This window comes from Oncorhynchus nerka, linkage group LG10, assembly GCF_034236695.1.
Source record: "Oncorhynchus nerka isolate Pitt River linkage group LG10, Oner_Uvic_2.0, whole genome shotgun sequence".
Lineage (NCBI taxonomy): Eukaryota > Metazoa > Chordata > Actinopteri > Salmoniformes > Salmonidae > Oncorhynchus > Oncorhynchus nerka.
Window position 1 is genome coordinate 80,778,687 of NC_088405.1, and position 22,127 is coordinate 80,800,813.

Sequence of the window (22,127 nt, forward strand, 5' to 3'; positions counted from 1 at the left end):
ACATGGTACAAACATTATTGGGCACAGTCAACAGCACAAAGGTCAAGAAGGTAGAGACAACAATACATCACACAAAGCAGCCACAACTGTCAGGAAGAGTGTCCATGATTGAGTCTTTGAATGAAGAGATTGAGATAAAACTGTCCAGTTTGAGTGTTTGTTGCAGTTCATTTCAGTCGCTAGCTGCAGCAAAACTGAAAAGAGGAGCGACCCAGGGATGTGTGCGTTTTGGGGACCTTTAACAGACTGTGACTGGCAGAACTGGTGTTGTATGTGGAGGATGAGGGCTGCAGTAGATATCTCAGATAGGGGGAGTGGGGCCTAAGAGGGTTTTATAAATAAGCATCAACCAGTGGATCTTGCGATGGGTATACAGAGATGACCCTGTATACCCAGGAGGCCTGGATCATCCAAATGCTCTCTAGCAAACTTCAGATGGGCCTGGACATGTACTGGCTTAAGCAGGGGGACACGTCTGGCACTGCAGGATTTGTGTTATTGATAGTAGGCTTTGTTACTTTGGTCCCAACTCTGCAGGTCATTCACTAGGTCCCCCCATGTGGTTCTGGGATTTTTGCTCACCGTTCTTGTGATCATTTTGACCCCAAGGGGTGAGATCTTGGGGAGATTATCATTGGTCTTGTATGTCTTCCATTTCCTAATAATTGCTCCCACAGTTGATTTATTCAAACCAAGCTGCTTACCTATTGCAGATTCAGTCTTCCCAGCCTGGTGCAGGTCTACAATTTTGTTTCTTGTGTCCTTTGACAGCTCTTTGGTCTTGGCCATAGTAGAGTTTGGAGTGTGACTGTATGAGGTTGTGGACAGGTGATAACAAGTTCAAACAGGTTGAAGTTCAAACAGGTGCCATTAATACAGGTAACGAGTGGAGGACAGAGGAGCCTCTTAAAGAAGAAGTTCCAGGTCTGTGAGGTCCAGAAATCTTGCTTGTTTGTAGGTGACCAAATACTTATTTTCCACCATCATTTGCAAATAAATTAATTAAAAATCCTACAATGTGATTTTCTGGATTCTTCTTTTCTCATTTTGTCTGTCATAGTTGAAGTGTACCTATGATGAAAATTTTTGCACAATTGGTGGCTGACTTGCACAATTGGTGGCTGACTAAATACTTTTTTGCCCCACTGTACACTGGTTCCAACTCGCCCAACATGACTACAAAGTATCTAATAAATGACCTGTAAACTTGGTCCAAATATTTCAATCAGCGTTGAAAGATTAGTGGAATCTGTGTGGGTAGCTGGACAGGTAGGATGACTGACTATGAAGGTGAACAGGTGGTCACGTGTCAGGTGACAGAGGAATGTATGAGACTGAGGCAGGAATTCCTTTAACCATAAAGTGGTATATTTACTGGGTAGTCTGTGCTGCATCACAAAGGAAACAAATAACATGTATACAATCAAATTCATAATCAAAGATCAAATCATATCAGTCATTATTAACATAAATTAGGGAATTCAACAGTCCAGTTCATTAAGAAGTCAATAGTAATCATCCGCGAGTCATTTAGGCTCACAACTATTTATCATAAATCATGAGAATACAAACAGTGAATGGTTATACAATCTATAATCCCCATGATCAAAGTCAATCAGTTAGCAAACAATGACGTTTCTCATTTCACGCTTTCAACAGTCTTCATGTGTACATATAATTAATTTCAATACACATGAACCATATCGATTGTGTAATTGGCCTATGAGGATCTGTAGGGCCGTGATCATTGACAATTCACATTACACAATATGTTTGAAGCTTGCGCTCCAAGCCGGGCTCCGCGGTGATAACTATTAACAGTAAATGAATGGCCCACTCTCCCGATCGATCGCCACAGATAATTCAGAAAGGTAACATGAAAGGTAACAGAGTCGGTGGACTTACGTGGATTCATGGACGCACAGAACTTCTGGGTGAGATGGAGTTAAGGAAGAGAAAGCAGCGAGATCAGGCGATGGCAATTTCCTTCCTTTTATGGAGTTGAGATCTGTCTGACATTTCCACCTGACCTAATTAAAGCGCCCCTGGCCCAGCTGAGTAAATGGCAATGAATTAAAGGAGTATTCCACCAACTCCATGGGCCTTTTCTACAGCCACCCCGGAAATTTGTTAAATTCCACACTCCTCAAAAAAGGCTCATTGCTCCCCGTCCTCTGTCATCTCAGGGAGAGGAATCAGTCGGGCAACTGGCCGGATATATGTCCGGTTCTTCACCTGGATCTCCACTGATCTAACACGACCATCGATCCCAGGCATGGTCTTAGTTATACGGCCCACTGGCCAGGAGGCTCGAGGCAGCTGAGGGTCCACCATCATTACTACTTGGCCAGTTTCCAGGCTGGCCATTTCTCTCCGCCATTTCCCTCTGTGCTGTAGACTTGGTAGGTAATCCCGAATGAATCGGGCCCAAAAATGGTCAGCTAAGATTTGGCTGTGTCGCCACCGGCGTCTGCCTACGAGGTTGGTATCAGCATACATGGCTTGAGGAAGTGACGCATCTCGGCGTCCCATCAAGAGCATATTCGGTGTAACCGGATCGGGGTCAGCGATGTCTGCAGAGAGATATCCCAAGGGTTTGGAGTTCAGAATCCCTTCCACCTCTATCAGGACGGTCCTCAAGACAGTTTCAGTGACAGTTTGGTACCCTAGTACGACTCGTAAGGCCGTCTTTACAGATTTGATCTCTCGCTCCCATGTTCCTCCAAAATGAGGAGCGCCTGGAGGGTTAAATTTGAATGAGATTTGTTGGTCCATCAGCTGATCCTGGAGGCTGGGTTCCATGGCTTGGAAGGCTTCCTCCAACCTGGCTTCTCCTGCCTTGAAGTTCGTACCTCTGTCAGCCAGATTCTCGTAGGGTTTCCCCCGTCGGGAGATAAACCGCCGTAGGGCCATGAGGAAGGCTTCCGTATCCAAACTCTCCAGTAGGTCCAGGTGGACACATCTGGTTGTCAAACACTTGAATAGAATGCCCCAGCGCTTTTCCACACGACGACCTAACTTGATCATCAAGGGGCCAAAGCAATCTACTCCTTTTGACCAGAAGGGTGGTTTAAGGAGGCGCAAGCGAGAAGGGGGTAAATCTGCCATTTTGGGCACCGTAGCTCCGGCCCGCCATCTCTGACATTCTACGCAGGCGTATTGGTGCTTAAGAATGGCTCCTCGTCCTCCAATTATCCAGTACTTCCGCCTCATCTCCCCATAGACCCTCTCTGGACCTGGGTGGAGAAGCCGCTTATCATAACTCTTGATGAGGAGCCTGGTAAGAGGGTGTCTGGAGTCAAGGATAATTGGGTGGATAGCATCTGGGTCCAAAACCTCTGCTTGGCGCAGCCTCCCTCCGACTCTGATCACTCCAAGGATTGGATCATATTCTGGGGCAAGAGAGAGAAGACGGCTCTCCTTAGCCACTTCCCTACCGGCTTTCAGAGCTTTTAACTCCTCAGGGAAGCTAACTGCTTGTGCTTGCTGGAGGAGTAGTGTCTCTGCCGCAAGGGAGGTAGGTATAGAAGCCAACCCATCTGAGGTCTGGTTTGTGGCGGTGATCAGATCCGGCAGTGTTTGGGATTGTGTTAGGTCAGGGAGAGCCATTGTTGGTTCCGTAGAAATGCTGTAGCATTGGGCGGACTTCCTTAACTCATGAGCTTCAGTTGGTTGCGGAGGGGCCGCACGCCTGGGGGCTGTCGGCCACTCTTTCTCTGGTTGGGACAAGAATGGTGTTCCCAAGCTCCAGCGATGAGGTTTAGCCAATTCCTTAAGGGTTTTTACCTCTAGTAACGTCATCAGCAGGATTGTTTATGCTATCAACATACCTCCAGTCCTGGACTTCTGTTAGGTCTTGGATTTTCGCAATGAGAGTTCCGACGAACACCTTATACCTGCAGGACTCCGACTTGAGCCAGGTCAATACAGTGGTCGAATCACTCCAGTAGATGACCCTTTGGATTGGCAAGGTGAGCTCGGCTCGCAAAGGAAAGGGCAGCACCGAGTTCCAGCCTAGGCATTGACAACTGCTTCTTGGGTGCGACCCTGGACCTGGCCATGACAAAGGAGACATGGGTGTGGCCTGCCTTATCCCCCACTCTAAGATAGGAAACAGCCCCATAAGCTCGCTCCGAAGCGTCACAGAACACATGCAGTTCCAGGCATGATCCCAGTTGGTCAGCACAGGATGGTACATAACATCTTGGCATTTGGACATCAGAGAGCTCCGTTAACTCAGTTTCCCAACAGATCCATCGTTCCACTAGGTCAGCCGGGTAGATTGGTTCATCCCAGTCCCTCTTGGTCTGCCACAGGTCCTGGACTAAGACTTTGGCCCGTGTTGTGTATGGCAGGATATACCCAAGGGGATTGTATTGACTGGCCAGGGTCCGATAGATGGTGCGCAGAGTGGGGGTTTCTTTACTCGGGGATGAGCGGTGCTTATACCACAGGGTATCCGGTATGCAGCTCCACCTCAGTCCTAGAGTGGGCTCTTCTGGGTTAGCACCAGACTGCGTTAGCCATAGTTCACTGCTACTGGACCTAGCTTGTGGCGGGAGGTGCTGGATAACCTCCGCTCTGTTACTAGCCCACTGTCGGACCTCAACTCCCCCTTTGGACAGGAGATTCCGTACTTTATCAAGGAGTGATTTCGCTTCAGCCGTGGATGGGATGCTCTGTAAGCAGTTATCCACATAGAAGGCATTTTCCACTGAATCCAATACTTCTGGGTCACTGTCTGGATGCTCCCGTGCATGTCTCTGCAGAGCGTAAATGGCACAGCAAGGACTGCAGGTGGTGCCAAATGGGAGTACCTGCCATTCATAGATTGTCGGCTCTGCATCTCGTTCCATATCTCGCCATATGAACCGGAGCAGTGTGGTGTCGGAAGGCAGTAAACTAATCTGATGAAACATGGCTTTGATGTCTCCACTGATGGCTGTAGAGTGCTGCCGGAACCGGAGAAGGACACCGAGCAAGGAAGGACCTAAGCTTGGTCCGGGGAGTAGACAGTCATTCAGGCTTTGACCAGCTGCTTGGAATGAAGAGTTGAAGACAAGTCTATAACTTCCCACCATGTTGCTGGATAACATGGTGAGGGAGATACCAGGATTCGCGGAGTGCGTTTCCCTCTTCATGAGCTGTCACTTCAGTGACATAGCCTGCCTTCACAAGGTTATGAATCTCTCGGTTATGAACTTCTGCAAGCTCAGGATTCTTCACCAGGCGTCGCTCCGTTCCACGCAGTAGTGGGAGTACAGCCCGTGTCGTGGTTGCCAGAGGAGGATGGTTGGGCACCCGTAGCAGTGGGGTTGCATACCTGCGAACGCCATCCATTTCAGTGGTGGTGGTGCTCTTCTCCAGGAGGTCTAATGCATAGGAGTCATTTTTCGAGCGAGTGACCTCCTGTAGCTTCCGGTTGGAGAAGGTGTCCATCTTCCAGAGCATCTCAACATTCCGAAGGAGGTCAGTGGCTGCATCTGGATTGCTTCTGGTGAAGAGGACTTGCTGTGACTGTACAGCTTGGGTGGAGAGAAGTAGATGGGATGGACCTTGCACAGCCCAACCCAAGGATGTATGGACAGCAATGGGTCCTCCTTCTGGTCCAGCTCGTATAGGCTCAGTCGGGGTGACGAGATGTGGGTGGTCTGACCCAATCAGGATAAGTGGTGCTACTCTGGCCAGGTTAGGAAGAGGCAATCCTCGTAGATGAGGATATTGTTTCTGTAGAACACTTACCAGGCAGGAGTGCTCTGCGAGATTCAAGTCATCTGCCGTGAAGGCATTGGTGATGTTATAGGCCACGTCCCTGTTTCCTGAAGGTGAAATGCTAAAGGTTACAGCAGAGCCTTTCATTTGGATAACATCATGTCGCACCGTTCTGAGATTAAGGGTCTCGGGGGTCCCTTCCAGGTTAAGCTGACGGGTGGCCGCTGTGAGAATGATTGTTCTTTCATCTAGAACGGCGAATGTATCAATGCTTCTCCCTTCACTTTGCAGAGTGACCTTGACCACCTTCAACATGACCCTTGGAGACCGGTTCTGCTGGTCGAGATACAGCTCCTTTGCAGCTCCTACCATGAGCATACTCTGCTCCTTCTTTGCTTGGGGAATTACATTATGCAACACGGTGAGATGGATTTCTTTACAGCGGTTGCAGGGTTTCCTCAATGTGCAGGTCTCCGCCTTATGACTACGGGCACACTTGTAGCATCGCTCGCCTGAAGTGATCCAGGCCTTCAATTGAGTTTGAGTGAGCTTTTTAACCCTGGGGCATGAGCCAAGGAAGTGCCCCTTACTATTGCAATATGGGCAGTAAGGCTGGAATTTGATGTTCTTGCTCTTGAGAGGGGTCTTCTTCCTGGGTTCCTCCCCAGCCTCACTATTTAAGTACATGGTAGTGGGATTTGGCCTTTTCTGTCCCTGCTGGCGTTCAAACTCCTTCCTTCCCCCTGTGGCTATGGCGGAGATTGTGGCCTGGTGAGCGATGCTCTTCGCCTTTGCCTTCACCTCCAACCATGCGGCCAGGTCTCTGAGAGCATAGGTGCTTCTCGAGCCCTCTTTCAGGATGCCCTTATTCAAACAATGTTCAATGAAACTGTCTCTGAGGTACACTGGAAGTTTGCTAAGAAGCCTGTCCACGTGGGAGCCACATTTAAGCTCGTTCCCGTCTTCTCCTTCAACGGATTGGAGCATCGAGGTCAGGGATTGGACAGCCAGGGAGAATTCTTGGAAGGCAGCATGGTCTCCCATTTTAATTGGAGACGTGTTCAGGATGTTGTTTAGTTCATTCTGGACCAGCTGACGTGGCTCACCATATCTCGCCTTCAGGGCCTGGAGAGCTGCAGTGTATGGTGTTGCGGAGTGCATAAAGGATTGGGCCAGCCTGTATGCACTGGGAAACCGCAAATGATCCATTAGTACTTGGTATTTGTAGCGTTCTGACAGATGACTGTGAATACCCAGTAGGCTCTCCAATGCCATTTCCAAAAGGACAAATTCACCCTCCTTTCCATTTTCAAAGTATGGCAGTTTGGGTCTGGGAATTCCATAGGCTGAGGCTACTAGAAGTTTTATAATGTTGGCTCCCTCTTCTGGTTGCGTGAAGGATAAACCCGGGACTTCTGATGAGCCCACTGTGGCCTCATTGGGCCGGTCCCCTACTGTCCCAGACCCACCATTTGTGGCAGCCGGAATTGGGCGAGAGCCCTCCGACCTGTTGTTTGAGGACTGGCCTGGCCCTGGACGAAAGGAACGATTTGCCTTGGTTGGTAATTGGCGGAAAGGCGAAGGAGTGATGCTTTGTCCAGATGGAGGAATGCTAACTTGTGTCACTGGCGGAGCGGCCTGTCTCCCGTGCTCCGTGTTGGCTGTTGACCCCGGAGCCTCCGAGGACTGTGTGCCATGCTGTACCAGAGGGGCAGATTGGGAAAGAAAGGCAGACAGTTCAGGTCCATGTGGAGGGGTGGTCAGGTCAACTCCCTGTTCGTTCCTCTCCAGGAAGGATGTGACCATCCGTGCCTCCTCCAATTCCCTTCTGGCTTGACGGTGCCGTCGCTGCTGTGCCAGGTCCTTGGCAATGAATTCCCGTTCCTGGAGAGCTCTACGGGCCTGCACATCCAATTGGTGACATCGTTCGTCAGCCTGTCGTTCCTCCTCAATCTGTCGCTCAATTTCTTCCAAAGCTAATAGTTTCATCCTCTCTTGTAGGACAGCGGTCTGTGAATCGCTGAGGGCTAGTGAATGGCGGCTGCCATGGCCACTTCCAAAGGGGTATCCACTGGTCGAACTCCCACTGCGTCTAGAGTGCTTCGACGATTTCCCATTAGTTAAGGGGTGAGCGGAGCCTGCCTCTGGAAGCTGGTCGACCTGTGCAGTGGGAGTTACCTCCTCCATAGGTTCTTCACGTAGACCACTTTCCTGCTCCAAAGCAGTTTCCGGTCCTTGGCTCAGAGGGGATGGTTGATGGCTGAAATGTATAGTTGATCCATCAACTCTTTGAGCTCTGGTGGGCTTGCCCTTTGATGTCGGAAACTCGACCACATAATCCTTAAGATAACCAGGTGCTTGCCTGGTTCTTCTGGTGCTGCTGGCAGTTGAGGATGAAGCCTTTGTTGCTTTAGGCTTAGCTCCTGGATATTTCCTTTGTTCCAAGACCTTTCCCTCAGCTGCTCTCTCCTCCTCTCTTCTTCCTTCCAGTGGAGACAATTCTTCCCTCTCCGCCTCCATTTCCTTTTCACCTGTCTTTGGTTCAGTCATCATCCGGCTCAAAGGACCATTGAAAGATTAGTGGAATCTGTGTGGGTAGCTGGACAGGTAGGATGACTGACAATGAAGGTGAACAGGTGGTCACGTGTCAGGTGACAGAGGAATGTATGAGACTGAGGCAGGAATTCCTTTAACCATAAAGTGGTATATTTACTGGGTAGTCTGTGCTGCATCACAAAGGAAACAAATAACATGTATACAATCAAATTCATAATCAAAGATCAAATCATATCAGTCATTATTAACATAAATTAGGGAATTCAACAGTCCAGTTCATTAAGAAGTCAATAGTAATCATCCGCGAGTCATTTAGGCTCACAACTATTTATCATAAATCATGAGAATACAAACAGTGAATGGTTATACAATCTATAATCCCCATGATCAAAGTCAATCAGTTAGCAAACAATGACGTTTCTCATTTCATGCTTTCAACAGTCTTCATGTGTACATATAATTAATTTCAATACACATGAACCATATCGATTGTGTAATTGGCCTATGAGGATCTGTAGGGCCGTGATCATTGACAATTCACATTACACAATATGTTTGAAGCTTGCGCTCCAAGCCGCGCTCCGCGGTGATAACTATTAACAGTAACTGAATGGCCCACTCTCCCGATTGCCACAGATAATTCAGAAAGGTAACATGAAAGGTAACAGAGTCGGTGGACTTACGTGGATTCATGGACGCACAGAACTTCTGGGTGAGATGGAGTTAAGGAAGAGAAAGCAGCGAGATCAGGCGATGGCAATTTCCTCCTTTTATGGAGTTGAGATCTGTCGGACATTTCCACCTGACCTAATTAAAGCGCCCCTGGCCCAGCTGAGTAAATGGCAATGAATTAAAGGAGTATTCCACCAACTCCATGGGCCTTTTCTACAAGCGTTTTTAATCCAACCTCAGGTACCCTAAAATGTAAATAATCAATCAAATTTAAGACGGGATAAACAGTTTCCAAAACCGAAGAAAAACAACATGGTGCGCGCTCCTGTTCAAGAGCACCAAAATACTATTTACTCTGTTCCATCTGACTGCACAATCCAATCTTCTGAGTGACACATATAAAGAACAGGACTACTTCTTCATTTCTCAAAAGAAAAACATCAAACAATTTCTAAAGACTGTTGACATCTAGTGGAAGCCATAGGAACTGCAATCTGGGCCCTAATAAATCAGGTTTCCCATAGAAAAACATTGGAAAGCACAAAAACTCAAAAACTGCCCCCTATCCTGAAGAAGTTTAATCTGTTTTCTATTTATTTTGATACATCCACAACAATAAACTGATGAGGCGCAATTTCACCTGGCATAGAAAATGTGCTCACTCATCAGGACACTGTCATTCAGAGGAGCTATTCAACAACACAGCTACAATAACACAATCACTGCAAATGACCGGCGTTTCATTTAACCTTTTTTCAATTGGTTGGATTGTGCAGTCAGATGGAACAAGTAAATAGGCATTTTAACTTCATAGATTTAGCCAGTGGCAATTTGTGCAATAGACACCGGCTGGAATGCGGTTTTAACCAATCAGCATTCAGGATTAGACCCACCCGTTGTATAAATGGCCAAAATACCACAGCTAATGGCTGTATTCAGGCGCTCTGCGTTGAGTCGTGCAGAAGAACAGCCCTTAGCCGTGGTATATTGGCCATCTACCATACTGCCCTACCAAGAAAAAAGGCAGTAACTGCTCATAGCGTGGAAGTGAGAAAATTGCTTTTATTTACCTTAGTTTCACAGTAACTTTATGCAGTTACTTTTTGTACATTTCCACAAACTTCAAAGTGTTTCCTTTCAAATGGTATCAAGAATATGCATATCCTTGCTTCAGGTCCTGAGCTACAGGCAGTAGGATTTGGGTATATCATTTTAGGCAAAAATTGGGAAAAGGGTCAGATCCTTAAGAGGTATTAACATTGACCCACATCTTCTCCAAAACACAATACAATAGAGGCAGGATACTTGTCCACATGATTAAGCATGTATTTAATGTAGCAAAAATGACATTAACTAATTTTCGACCAAATGAGCAGTTACTGCCTTTTTGCTTGGTAGGGCAGCATACCCCTTGTGCCTTATGACGTAATAAAGGAATTTGAATATGTGTCAAGAAAAAATATAATTTGCCCTTATTAAACTTGCCAGATCATTTTCTATCAATGGATGTTGATTTAACTTGTTTGACTGCTATTATTAAGCAATGTCATAGCATTCAATAATTATTATTTTGAGGAAACCCACATTTTTCTTTCAAAGCCGTCACAAGTTACTATGATTTTCCTCTTTAATTGGCTTGATAATGTTATGGAAAAACAGGTTATTGTATAGATATTTAATCTCCCTTCATCCTGTGATTTTTTGTTGTTGTTTTGGCTACTTCTCAGACCAATAGGTTTTGTGTGGTCACCGGCCAAGAAATTGTGCTTGACCTGGCAACCCTGCTTGCCAATGACTGTATGGAATGAGCTGTGCAATGGTGTATTGAGAAGCTTCCCACTGTTGCTGCGTCACATGTCGCTGGCGGTAGCTAAACGTGGCCAATTTGTTCCATCTCACTTGATTATATTTTGAGTAGGATTGCCGCCTACACGAGAAATAACTTGTAATATTGATAGTAGCCATCTGGATGTTACTGTGATACCACAGCAAGATATTTCACTGGATGTATAAATGTGAAGCATCCGTTTGGCGTTTCCACTCACGACCAACTATGGTGATGAGAGGAAGCCCAGTGGCAGGCAGTGGGATTTTTCTCATCGATTAAACATTTGATCTCAATAATGTTTTCTGTTCCAAAAATGTAAATATGTTACGAACAGAGTGGACTAAGTTTTGTAGACTTTACCCTTTGCCAAAAATGGCGTTGTTTAGAAGGAATGCAAGCGTGAATGTAGTTATTTTTTTACGTCACAGAGTAGGCGTTCCCTAACGGAAATATGTTTTGCTCTGCCAACCACCTTGCTTGTTCTGCCCACTATGATTAATTTGCTCCCATTGGAAAGGACAGGCTGTGGTCTATCTTGGGTTAGTTATACGAAGCTTTGACGAAAGTGTCTGTTCTGAATAGTAACATATAATATAGCTATACTTCGGTTTTTCTAAATCTATTTACGGTAAGACCTTCATGAGTAATAAGACATTTTTATTAAATGTAACAATTTCTGGACTAAAATACTTGCCATTGTTTAAATTTTTAATCTTTTGCATGCATAACAATATTGTCTAAAAAAACACACAGCTTTACTTTACTGTATAATCTATGGAATTCATTAAAAGTATGGTAGGCTGCATTTAAGCATAACATTTTAATTAATGTACTATAATGTACCCTTTTTCTGCTCTGTCTCTGTGTGTGTTCAGAGAACAGGAATCGATCAGTTGTCCGATCTGTCTGGATCCACTAAGGGATCCGGTGACTATTCCTTGTGGACACAGCTATTGTATGGGCTGCATTATAGGCTACTGGGATCAGAATTATCTGAAGATGAGTCACAGCTGCCCCCAGTGCAGACAGCTTCATTCCACAGCCTATTTTGAGGAAAAGCACCATGCTAGCCGAATTGGCGGAGAAACTGAAGAAGATAGGATTTCAAGCTGTTCCTCTTGTTCACTGTTATGCTGGACCTGGAGATGTGGAGTGTGATGTCTGCACTGGTAGAAAATGTAAAGCTTTCAAGTCCTGTTTGGTGTGTCTGGCCTCTTATCCTGTTACTGTCATTTTGAGCTATGGCTAGGTTAAGCAAAGCTACTATTTAATTGAGTTATTTCAAGTGTCAAGTGTCTTATTTCAAGACACCTCCAGCCTCACTATGAATCTCCTGCTTTTAAGAAGCACAGGCTGGTCAAAGCCTCCACACAACTACAGGAGAGGATCTGCTCTCGTCATGACAAGCTGCTGGAGATTTACTGCCATTCCGATCAGCACTGTATCTGTCTGCTGTGTCTGATGGATGAACATAAAGGCCATGAGACAGTCTCAGCTGCATCAGAAAGGACTGAGAAACAGAAGCTGCTGGATCTGAAACAGACAACGTACCAGCAGATGATCCAGGAGAGGGAAAGGGAGCTGCGAGATATTCAACTGGGTGTGTTCCACATAACACCCTTTACAGATGAAGCAGTGGAGAACAGTGAGAGGATCTTTACTGAGATGATCCGCTCCATTGAGAGAAGGTGCTCTGAGGTGAAGGAGCTGATCAGACCCCAGGAGAGGGCAGCAGTGAGTGGGTCTGAAGTACTCCAGGAGCGACTGAAACAGGAGGTTGCTGAGCTGGGGAGCAGAGGCGCAGAGCTAGAGCAGCTCTCACACACAGAGGATCACATCATCCACTTTCTCCAGATTGTCCTCTCCACATGGGCTGAATCTATACTCTGACTCCTTTGACTATGTGAGAGCGCCTGCTCAGTGCACTTCGCAAGGCGATAGAGTTGAACAAGGGCTCGGATATGACAAATTATAAGAATTTGAAAATGTGTTCATTTTTATCAAAAGTTTTACAATGCTAAGAAGTTGATGTAGGCTGACTAATTATGTTTGTTGCTATTAATAATAATGAAATGTAACATTGGAATGTTGTTTAATGTTTGCTTCCACATAGATATCATATAGAATTTGTCAAAACTAAGCGGCGCAGTAAAACAAAAACATTTCATATTCAACATGTGAATGGTGTTATAATAATCCATCAGCCTTTGTAATTTATGACAATCAATTAACAATTAAGTGGGATTCTTAGTATGATTAACAAAAATACAATTCACTTTTCAAACCATTTTAATTCAGTCATACTCCAAATAAGCTAACACTATAGACAGCAGTTGAAACTGCATTAAACACTATAATGCAAGGTTTTAAATGTACTATAATGTTCTGGAAACAGATTCTTCATAGAATATTGTTCAAAGGTACTGTATCATTAAATAATGTGCAGTGTGCGTGTTTGCATATGAAGTGTTTGTATATGCGTGTTTGCATATGAAGTATAAATGTATCCATATCAAATCTATTGTAAATGTGAAATTCAGACATTAGAGATGTATTTTAATCCCCACCAAGGGAATGGGCAACAGTGACAATGAGGGCTACCAGCAAAATGAACATGGAAACAGACAGTATGACAGTGATGACCACCATGGCTCCACTGCGTGCTGGCAGACCAGAGTCTATTTGGTTGGGGTCTTTGGCTGAAATAAAGAGCATACAAAAACTATGTTTCAGGTTTTGTTTACTTGCAACTGGAGTCAGAAACCTGTATGTGACGGTGGTGAATATAGACTCCAGATATAAAGGTTAGTAGAATGACATAGAAAGACAATGGGTACTACTGTCTTCAAATACCTTGTCTTGTAGAGACCTCCAGAATGTTGCTCTTCTCTGCCCCTACCACATACTGAAGCCTTGAAATAAATAGAACAGCTATTTAATTGTGGTCAAAAATCTTGAGAAAAAAATATATAAATACAGGACGATGAAAATGTAAGGGGAAAATAGCTCTATCTACCTGTATGTTGAGCCAGTGGTGAGATTTGTCACTTGATAACCCAGGTTTCTGCTGGTAGTGAACTGGCCATTATTTTCAATGGTTGAGATGATGTCCCTTCTGAACCGACAGGGGAGCACTTTGAATATATTGACCAAAGTTTCTGTGGAAGGAGACATTCGTACCCCGGTACTATAAATATTACTAATGACAACAATGAAAAAATATCACTGGTTTAGTATTTTTGAAATGACCATTGTTACCATTGTCTATTGTTACCAAAATAATATTTGGAAACCAAAATAATTGGTTTTAGCAATTGAATGGAGAGTTATGCAAGATTCCTCCCATAATCACATTCATATTAGGAGACAAAAGGCTAAAAGGAACACTCACTGCTCTCGTTGGTGTCAGTGTTGTTGTACTCCAAAGTCACACTCTGTGTTGCCAAAGCACATGGAGGCAGGCTCAAAAGTAAAGAGTCAGCAAACCTGCCTGTTACAACTCCATCTGACTCTTTCAGAAGGCTCACTTGGAATTCTAGAGTAAGCAACAATTTGGAAAAGGAATAACCACATGTTATGAATAATGAATCATCAGTGTTGCTTAAAAAAACTTCTCAAAAGATACAGTAATGCACTGTTTTTTTTCAAATGTTTAAGATGAGGATATGTTCGATCAAATTCTGACATAATTGTGACTTTGTGTGTTACAATTTCTAAGTCAGAAAGGTTTTGACAAACTGAATATTCAATCTTATATAAATGTAAATGTGTCACAACAGACCCTGGTTCAATTCCAGGCTATATCATAAAAGGCTGTGATGGGGCAGTGCACAATTGGCCCAGTGTCGTTAGGGATTGGTCATCATTGTAAATAAGAATTTGTTTTTCACTGACTTGCCTAGTTAAATAAAGGTTCATTAAAAAAAGATGAAAATCATAACATACCTGCATTTGAAAGGGTGAAAAGCATTCCAAAGAAGATGAACATTGTCCTCATTGCCGTGCTGAACAGGTGAGACTCGTGTGAACGCAACATTATATGGAATGGGAGCGCTGGAATAACTAGAATTGACCTGGACATCCGCGAATCAGGGACAAGGTGCTGCCTGGGAACAATAGAGGGAAACCAGTTTGACCAGGTTTATCTGTGTACTGTCACAACTATTGTTTATCCTATCGTGTTTTCTTCAGCCTAATGGTCCACATAGTGTTAAACGTCCCAGTCTTATATATAGTATAGTCCACAGGAGGTTGGTAGCACCTTAATTGGGGAGTTCATGGTAATGGCTGGAGTGGAATGGTATCAAAAACATCAAACACATGGTTTCCATGTGTTTGATGCCATTCCATTGACTCCAATTCAGTCATTATTATGAGCCGTCCTCCCCTCAGCAGCCTCCACTGGTATAGTCAGGTACTAATGAAGGGCCAATGGCTCCTGCCTTGTTCCTATTAGATGAAGGTCTAGCCATTTTGTGAGATGATAAAATTTAAAGTCCTCCTGACTTCACTACATTGATGAGGGAATTTGGATGGCCCCCGCTTATGGCCATCAACCGTGTCCGAAGGCTGCAGTGTTGAATCTGACAATTAATCTTGATGTTTGTACAGTTGTCACAAATAAAACTGTGAAGGACCTCGGCGTTACGCTGGACCCTGATCTCTCTTTTGACGAACACATCAAGACTGTTTCAAGGACAGCTTTTTTTCCATCTACGTAACATTGCAAAAATCAGAAACTTTCTGTCCAAAACTGACGCAGGAAAAGGAATCCATGCTTTTGTCACTTCTAGGTTAGACTACTGCAATGCTCTACTTTCCGGCTACCCGGATAAAGCACTAAATAAACTTCGGCTAGTGCTAAACATGGCTGCTAGAATCTTGACTAGAACCCAAAAATGTGATCATATTACTCCAGTGCTGGCCTCTCTACACTGGCTTCCTGTTAAGGCAAGGGCTGATTTCAAGGTTTTACTGCTAACCTACAAAGCATTACATGGGCTTGCTCCTACCTATCATTCCGATTTGGTCCTGCTGTACATAGCTACACGTACGCTACGGTCACAAGACGCAGGCCTCCTAATTGTCCCTAGAATTTCTAAGCAAACAGCTGGAGGCAGGGCTTTCTCCTAGAGAACTCAATTTTTATGGAATGGTCTGCTTACCCATGTGAGAGACGCAGACTCGGTCTCAACATTTAAGTCTTTATTGAAGACTCATCTCTTCAGTAGGCCCTATGATTGAGTGTAGTCACGGAAAGGCACTGGAGCAAAGTGAACGGAAAGGCACTGGAGCAACGAACCGCCCTTGCTGTCTCTGCCTGGCCGGTTCCCCTCTCTCCACTGGGATTCTCTGCCTCTAACCCTGCTGAGTCACTGGCTTACTGGTGCTCTACCATGCCGTCCCTAGGACTCACTTGAGTGGGTTGAGTCACTGACGTGGTCTTCCTGTCTGGGTTGGAGCCCCTCCTTGGGTTGTTCCGTGGCGGAGATCTTTGTGGGCTATACTCAGCCTTTTCTCAGGATGGTAAGTTGGTGGTTGAAGATATCCGTCTAGTGGTGTGGGAGCTGTGCTTTGGCAAAGTGGGTGGGGTTATATCCTGACTGTTTGGCCCTATCCGGGGGTTTTCATCGGATGGGGCCACAGTGTCTCCTGACCCCTCCTGTCTCAGCCGCCAGTATTTATGCTGCAGTAGTTTATGTGTCGGGGGGCTAGGGTCAGTCTGTTATATCTGCAGTATTTCTCCTGTCTTATCCGGTGTCCTGTGTGAATTTAAGTATGCTCTCTCTAATTCTTTCTTTCTCTCTCTCGGAGGACCTGAGCCCTAGGACCATGCCTCAGGACTACCTGGTATGATGACTCCTTGCTATCCCCAGTCCACCTGGCCGTGCTGCTGCTCCAGTTTCAACTGTTCTGCCTGCGGCTATGAAAACCTGACCTGTTCACCGGACATGCTACCTGTCCCAGACCTGCTGTTTTCAACTCGCTAGAGACAGCAGGAGTGGTAGAGATACTCTGAATGATTGGCTATGAAAAGCCAACTGACATTTACTCCTGAGGTGCTGACTTGCTGCACCCTCAACAACTACTGTGATTATTATTATTTGACCATGCTGGTCATTTATGAACATTTGAACATCTTGGCCATGTTCTGTTATAATCTCGACCTGGCACAGCCAAAAGAGGACTGGCCACCCCTCTTAGCCTGGTTCCTCTCTTTCTTCCGAGGTTCTGGCCTTTCTAGGGAGTTTTTCTTAGCCTCTGTGCTTCTACACCTGCATTGCTTGCTGTTTGGGGTTTTAGGCTGGGTTTCTGTACAGCACTTTGAGATACCAGCTGATGTAAAAAGGGCTTTATAAATACATTTGATTTGATGCTTGATCCAACATGTTAGCCCAACACATACTGTACATTTCTGAATGTTTCCTAATCAAACAAAAAACGAATGAGGCATCTTTCTAGAGCTAGACTTTCCGACCTGGAGATCACTGACATGATTTGACCTTGTTTTTTTTACATTTTTAAATCCCAGTTGTCTTGAAAGCACCATTAGTAACAATAGTTTAGATTCTCTTGTCAGACCAATAAATAAAAGTGTCAGGACATAGTCATGGGACATAGGGGTGCTGAGGGTCCTGCAGCACCCCCTAAAATAATTATTCACAAAAGTAGTGTGCTGGGCCCTTACTAGTCCTGTATTAGCAGACCGATATAGCTGTCTGTAGGGCACACACAAAAAACACCCTCAAACATCTTCCCGTGGCTATGCATCAGGATTAAGCTGTCCCAGTGTATATGATGTCCCACTCTTGCCGAATTCACGCTATAGCGACCTTAAACCAACTCCTAGTAACCTTGTAAAGTGGTTTGGTTATCTTGGCAAAAGACCTACTGTTGAGCCAGTAACAAGGGGGCTCAGTCGGCCCCTGAGGTTGCTTCAAGACGTTCACAAAAATTGTAGTAAAATATCCTTTCATTTTGGGTTATGATGGGGTTAGGTTAGTTGAACTAAGCACCGCAGTCATGGTTTAATATTCAATCAATCGGTAGGCCTATATTATTTAATATCAGATTGGGTAATTATACAACACATGTTTATGCTCTTAAAAGTTTGACTGCCGTTAGCAAGTAATTATTTATTTAAGTTTCAATAATATTATCAGGACTTTTATTTTGACGTTCAGAAGAACATTTCGGACCGGAAGTCCTCCAACCAACACAGATACGGAAGCGGAATGTGCGGGTTTATGGAGCGTGTTGGTTGATGTTTAGGGTCTATTTAGACGTGCAATTGATAACTCATAGGTGTACCTAATTTTTATTTAATGTTGGTGAAACACGTTCACCTAGCTAGTATGCAAAACCCCGACAATGTATTATGTGAGTAACTAGGCAACCTGGCTAAATTAAACAACAAAAGGACAGTTTAGCTAAACATACGTACTGCTACAGACAGTGATTTTCAAGGAATCAATCCCAAGCCCTTTAGGTACTTATGGAGATCTGAGTTGGTATAGTTTTGGCAACAATTCCACCTGGCATATTAGAGCAAGATTAAACTTGTTAGCTAGCTCCCATATTACATCGATCCAATCCACACAGAAGCAATGCTAGGCGTAACTGTAGGGGTTAGCTCTCTTACTAGGTAACGTTAGCTGGCGCAGAAATTATTATCGAAGCTAATGATCAGGCTAGCATAATTTGCACACAGTGAGTGAGACATGCCTTGTTTGATTTTCAGACCAGGTCAACTCCTGTGGTCCTGACAGCCACGGTCCAGCCCAGGGCGTACTGACGAAAGAATCTTTGACACTAGTGGACTGTTGCAAAATCCAAAGGGGGTGCATTGAGGCTCTGCATGCCCTTAACATGGGGACTGTGAGGCCGGAAGACTGCCCCCAAACAGAATCAACAAACATGACTGTCAAACAAGTGGAGACTATTGAACCAGTGCATGATGGGTTTATCGTCATATTTCCACGTAAGTGCCAGTTTTGAGACAAACACTGCTGTACATTTTTCAACTCTTAGTTACTTTGTCCAGTCAGTTGATGTGTTCCATTTCTACTAGCTGTAGCTGTTGATGTGGAGGTTGGAGACACGGCCACTTTTGGTAAGTTACTACTGAGTGTTTTGTCATCTATTCTTGTGCCACATCAAGGCTGTGTTTATTCCAGAAACCAATAGTTGGACAACTTTGTGTATAGGTGTAGCCTACATGTTTTCTCTAGTGTCAGTCAGAGCATGTTTGATTGTGTCTAAACAGCGCAAATGATCAGTGGGTGCCAGGCTCCATTTTTTTCATGAGGTTGGTTACACTTTGTCCAGTTAATTTGAACACAACCTTGTACTTCTTACACAGGAGAACACCTATTCAATATTTACATGGGGGATTATGCCTCAGCGTCAATTGACTACATACAAGAGATTTCTGAAGAAGTTTCTGAAGCAACAACGTTAATATCTGATTGTGGAAAGTATTCTGTTCAGTCAAATGACTTGGAACCACAACAGGAAGAACAGACTGGAGAGGGCCCTTACTCAGACGGAAAGACTTCTTCTCAGTCTGTGGCACGGGGAAATTGGGGACGAGGGAGATGTTGTCCAAATGAGCCTCCTGGCACTGGAAGAGGAAGAGGTCGTCCAAATGGGCCTCCCGGCCCTCATCCGTGCATAAACTGTCCAATGACTTTCACTCAGTTGGCACACTTGAGGGCCCACGAGAGAACACACACTGGGGAGAGGCCTTATGACTGCTCTGAGTGTGGGAAGCGGTTCACTCAGATAGCTCACCTAAAAGTACACCAGAGAATCCATACCGGTGAGAAGCCGTACAGCTGCTCCACGTGTGGTAAAAGGTTTGCTCAATTGGCATCCTTGCAAGTTCACCAAAGACGGCACACTGGAGAGAAACCTTTCCAGTGCAATCAATGTGACTCCAGTTTCTCTCAGTTAGCAAACTTACTAGCTCATAAGGCAAAACATATTGGCGGAGTGCCTTACCCCTGCTCTGACTGTGGGAAGGTTTTCTCTACTGCAGGGAGTCTGAAGGTGCACCAGAGAGTACACACTGGTGACAAACCTTTCCAGTGCGGTGTCTGTTGTAAATGTTTTACTCAATTAGGAAACTTGAAAGCTCACATAAAAAGACATGAAAGAAAGGGGGAGACTTTGGCTCAGTCTGACTGAGAAAGGAGGAGTAGAAATCCTGAAAATACACCAGTAGAAAATACTAGACATATACTTAAGCTTGTGTGGACAGAGGTCTGAATTAGGACACCTAAATTATGTCAATACAAAAACATAAGGGGTCCCTTTAAATACTTGTGCGTCGTTTCTACATTTATTTCTAGATCATTTTGGATTGCAACAGTAACACAACTGATTAAGTCATCTTGTATCATCAATTTGCTGCATTATCAAGTCTGCATTCTCTAAATGTAATACAAATAGATTTTTAAATAAATTCCACTTCGAATACCAGTATTGAAATATTTATTGGAGGCAAGATTGGACAGATCTTGGGAGAACCAGAACACGGCATAGTCCGTTATTGGAAAGATTAGAAAAGACATTAAGAAAAAGGTTTGCAGTTTATTTTAGCAGCAGTGGAGCTCACGGTGATGTTGTTAGAGTGATGTTGAATGGCCACCAGGCGGCTCTTGTCGCTCAGGTCAAAGGGAATCCCAAGGCCCCAGAGCAGTGACAGGGACACTGCATTGTCTTAAGTTAGATATGGCTCCTGGAGACACTTGTCATATTAGAATAACACCATCTGACGGAAGACAATGTGTTAAAGAGTTCTAATTCATTTTCTGCACTTCAATTTTCATACCTCAATTTATAGACCCCTCAAACTCAACTCTGGACCTCGAAGTCAGTGCCCCCCCAGGCAATTTAATTTGCATGCCCCGTCACCAAGAAGTTAAGAAGCAGTGCGGCTTGGTTGAGTTTCGGCGGACGCATGACTCTCGACCTTCGTCTTTCCCGAGCCCGTACGGGAGTTGTAGTGATGAGACAAGACAGTAACTACTAACAATTTGATACTACGAAAAAAGGGGGTAAAAATCATTTAAATTAGGAGAAAGAAAAGCAGCAGGCTCCGGCCCTCGTAGGGTAAGAGTTGAATACCCCTGCTATAGACTAAACACCGAGTGTAGAAAACAGAGGAACACCTTCCTAATATTGAGTTGCACCCCGTTTTGCCCTCAGAACAGCCACAACTTGTCGGGGCACGGGGGGGGACTGTCTGTTTTTACCACGCCGCCCTTTTATTTGATTGATTGAAATAAGGTCACTGGTTAGTAAGGAACTCCCCTCAGCTGGTTGTCTATGTTTTAATTCAAAGGAAAAAACAAAAACTAGCAGATACTAGGCCCTCCATGGAATGTGTTTGACACCCCTATTTTAGGTCAAGGAGAGAGCAGGTGTTCCTAATGATTTGTACACTGTGTAGATTAGATGTTTCACATTTTAGTTTTAACTCTAAACTAGCACACCTGATTCAATTAGTCAACTAAATCATCAAGACTTTGCGTAATTGCATCAGGTGTGCCTGTTTATGGTTAAAACCAAAATGTTAAACGTCTCTGGGGGGGCCCAAAGAGAGTATTGGGAAACCCTGGATTAGACAATATATTCAATGATATAGAGCAGTGGTTCCCAAACTTTTTATAGTCCCGTACCCCTTCAAACATTCAACCTCCTGCTGCGTACCCCCTCTAGCACCAGGGTCAGCGCACTCTCAAACATATTTTTTTGCCATCATTGTAAGCCTGCCACACACACACTATACAATATATTTATTAAACATAAGAATGAGTGAGAGTTTGTCACAACCCGGCTCGTGGGAAGTGACAGAGCTCTTATAGGACCAGGGCACAAATAATATAATAAACAATAATTCTGCTCTTTTATTTATCCATCTTACATATAAAACTTTATTTGTTCATTTAAACAACTGCTGTTTGGTTTGTCTTTTGTGCTTTGTGGACTGCCGGTGACTAATTCATAGTGGTTATGTGTCACAGGTAACACATGGGTCATAGGGGTTGGGGATGGCTTTGCAACGTGGTCATCACAGGAATGCAAAAAGGAATGAGGTTGCATGAGTTTTTTTGGTTTTTTTTTCTTCATTTATTTTGGTTCACCAGCTAGTAATCTGTTATTTGTCATTGTTATTTTGTTGTCCTCGTGGGTACCGTAAATCCCTAAAAGTCCCGGAAAGGATAGTAAAAACAAGGGACATTTTCCCTCTTGGGGACATTTCCCACATCCCCACGAGAACAAAGGCTATTTTAAACTTAGGTTTACAGTTAGTGTTATGGGGTTAGGGAAAAATATGATTTTTGAATGTAAA

The 22,127-nt window shown here is 44.4% G+C and overlaps 2 protein-coding genes and 2 long non-coding RNA genes across 5 annotated transcripts; 1 reads left to right on the plus strand and 3 right to left on the minus strand.

Moving 5' to 3' along the window:
* Nucleotides 1–1,346: 1,346 nt before the first annotated feature.
* On the minus strand, nucleotides 1,347–3,044 carry LOC135573594 (uncharacterized). Its single transcript, XR_010464794.1, has 2 exons — nucleotides 1,906–3,044; nucleotides 1,347–1,388 (listed from the first exon to the last, which is right to left on the minus strand). It is a non-coding gene; the product is annotated as an uncharacterized LOC135573594 (long non-coding RNA).
* Nucleotides 3,045–8,396: 5,352 nt separating this feature from the next.
* LOC135573595 (uncharacterized) lies at nucleotides 8,397–9,186 on the minus strand. The gene is made up of 2 exons (XR_010464795.1): nucleotides 8,952–9,186; nucleotides 8,397–8,438 (listed from the first exon to the last, which is right to left on the minus strand). It is a non-coding gene; the product is annotated as an uncharacterized LOC135573595 (long non-coding RNA).
* Nucleotides 9,187–11,831: 2,645 nt separating this feature from the next.
* LOC115136286 (tripartite motif-containing protein 29-like) lies at nucleotides 11,832–13,363 on the plus strand. The gene is made up of 2 exons (XM_065023387.1): nucleotides 11,832–11,937; nucleotides 12,045–13,363. Exons 1-2 carry the CDS (start codon nucleotides 11,832–11,834, stop codon nucleotides 12,656–12,658), a joined length of 720 nt encoding a protein of 239 aa, XP_064879459.1. The 3' UTR covers nucleotides 12,659–13,363.
* upk2 (uroplakin 2) lies at nucleotides 12,844–18,660 on the minus strand. Of its 2 annotated transcripts, none has more exons than XM_065023796.1 (6): nucleotides 18,490–18,660; nucleotides 14,714–14,870; nucleotides 14,160–14,303; nucleotides 13,785–13,926; nucleotides 13,622–13,680; nucleotides 12,844–13,467 (listed from the first exon to the last, which is right to left on the minus strand). In XM_065023796.1, exons 1-6 carry the CDS (start codon nucleotides 18,637–18,639, stop codon nucleotides 13,325–13,327), a joined length of 795 nt encoding a protein of 264 aa, XP_064879868.1. In that variant the 5' UTR covers nucleotides 18,640–18,660; the 3' UTR covers nucleotides 12,844–13,324. The 2 variants fall into 2 exon arrangements, with proteins under 2 accessions (XP_064879868.1, XP_064879869.1); XM_065023797.1 differs by lacking the exon at nucleotides 18,490–18,660 and adding an exon at nucleotides 16,185–16,285 and having other exon boundaries at nucleotides 14,714–14,874.
* Nucleotides 18,661–22,127: the final 3,467 nt, after the last annotated feature.

Coding starts and splice junctions, on each gene's coding strand:
- upk2 (XM_065023796.1), bottom strand. CDS start 18,639: ATGTTAAGGGCATGCAGAGCCTCAATGCACCCCCTTTGGATTTTGCAA. Junction 14,871..18,489: donor CTGAAAATCAAACAAGGCAT/GTCTCACTCACT, acceptor GTTCCCAGGCAG/CACCTTGTCCCTGATTCGCG. Junction 13,468..13,621: donor GGAGGTCTCTACAAGACAAG/GTATTTGAAGAC, acceptor TCTTTATTTCAG/CCAAAGACCCCAACCAAATA.
- LOC115136286 (XM_065023387.1), top strand. CDS start 11,832: ATGCTAGCCGAATTGGCGGAGAAACTGAAGAAGATAGGATTTCAAGCT. Junction 11,938..12,044: donor GGAGTGTGATGTCTGCACTG/GTAGAAAATGTA, acceptor TATTTAATTGAG/TTATTTCAAGTGTCAAGTGT.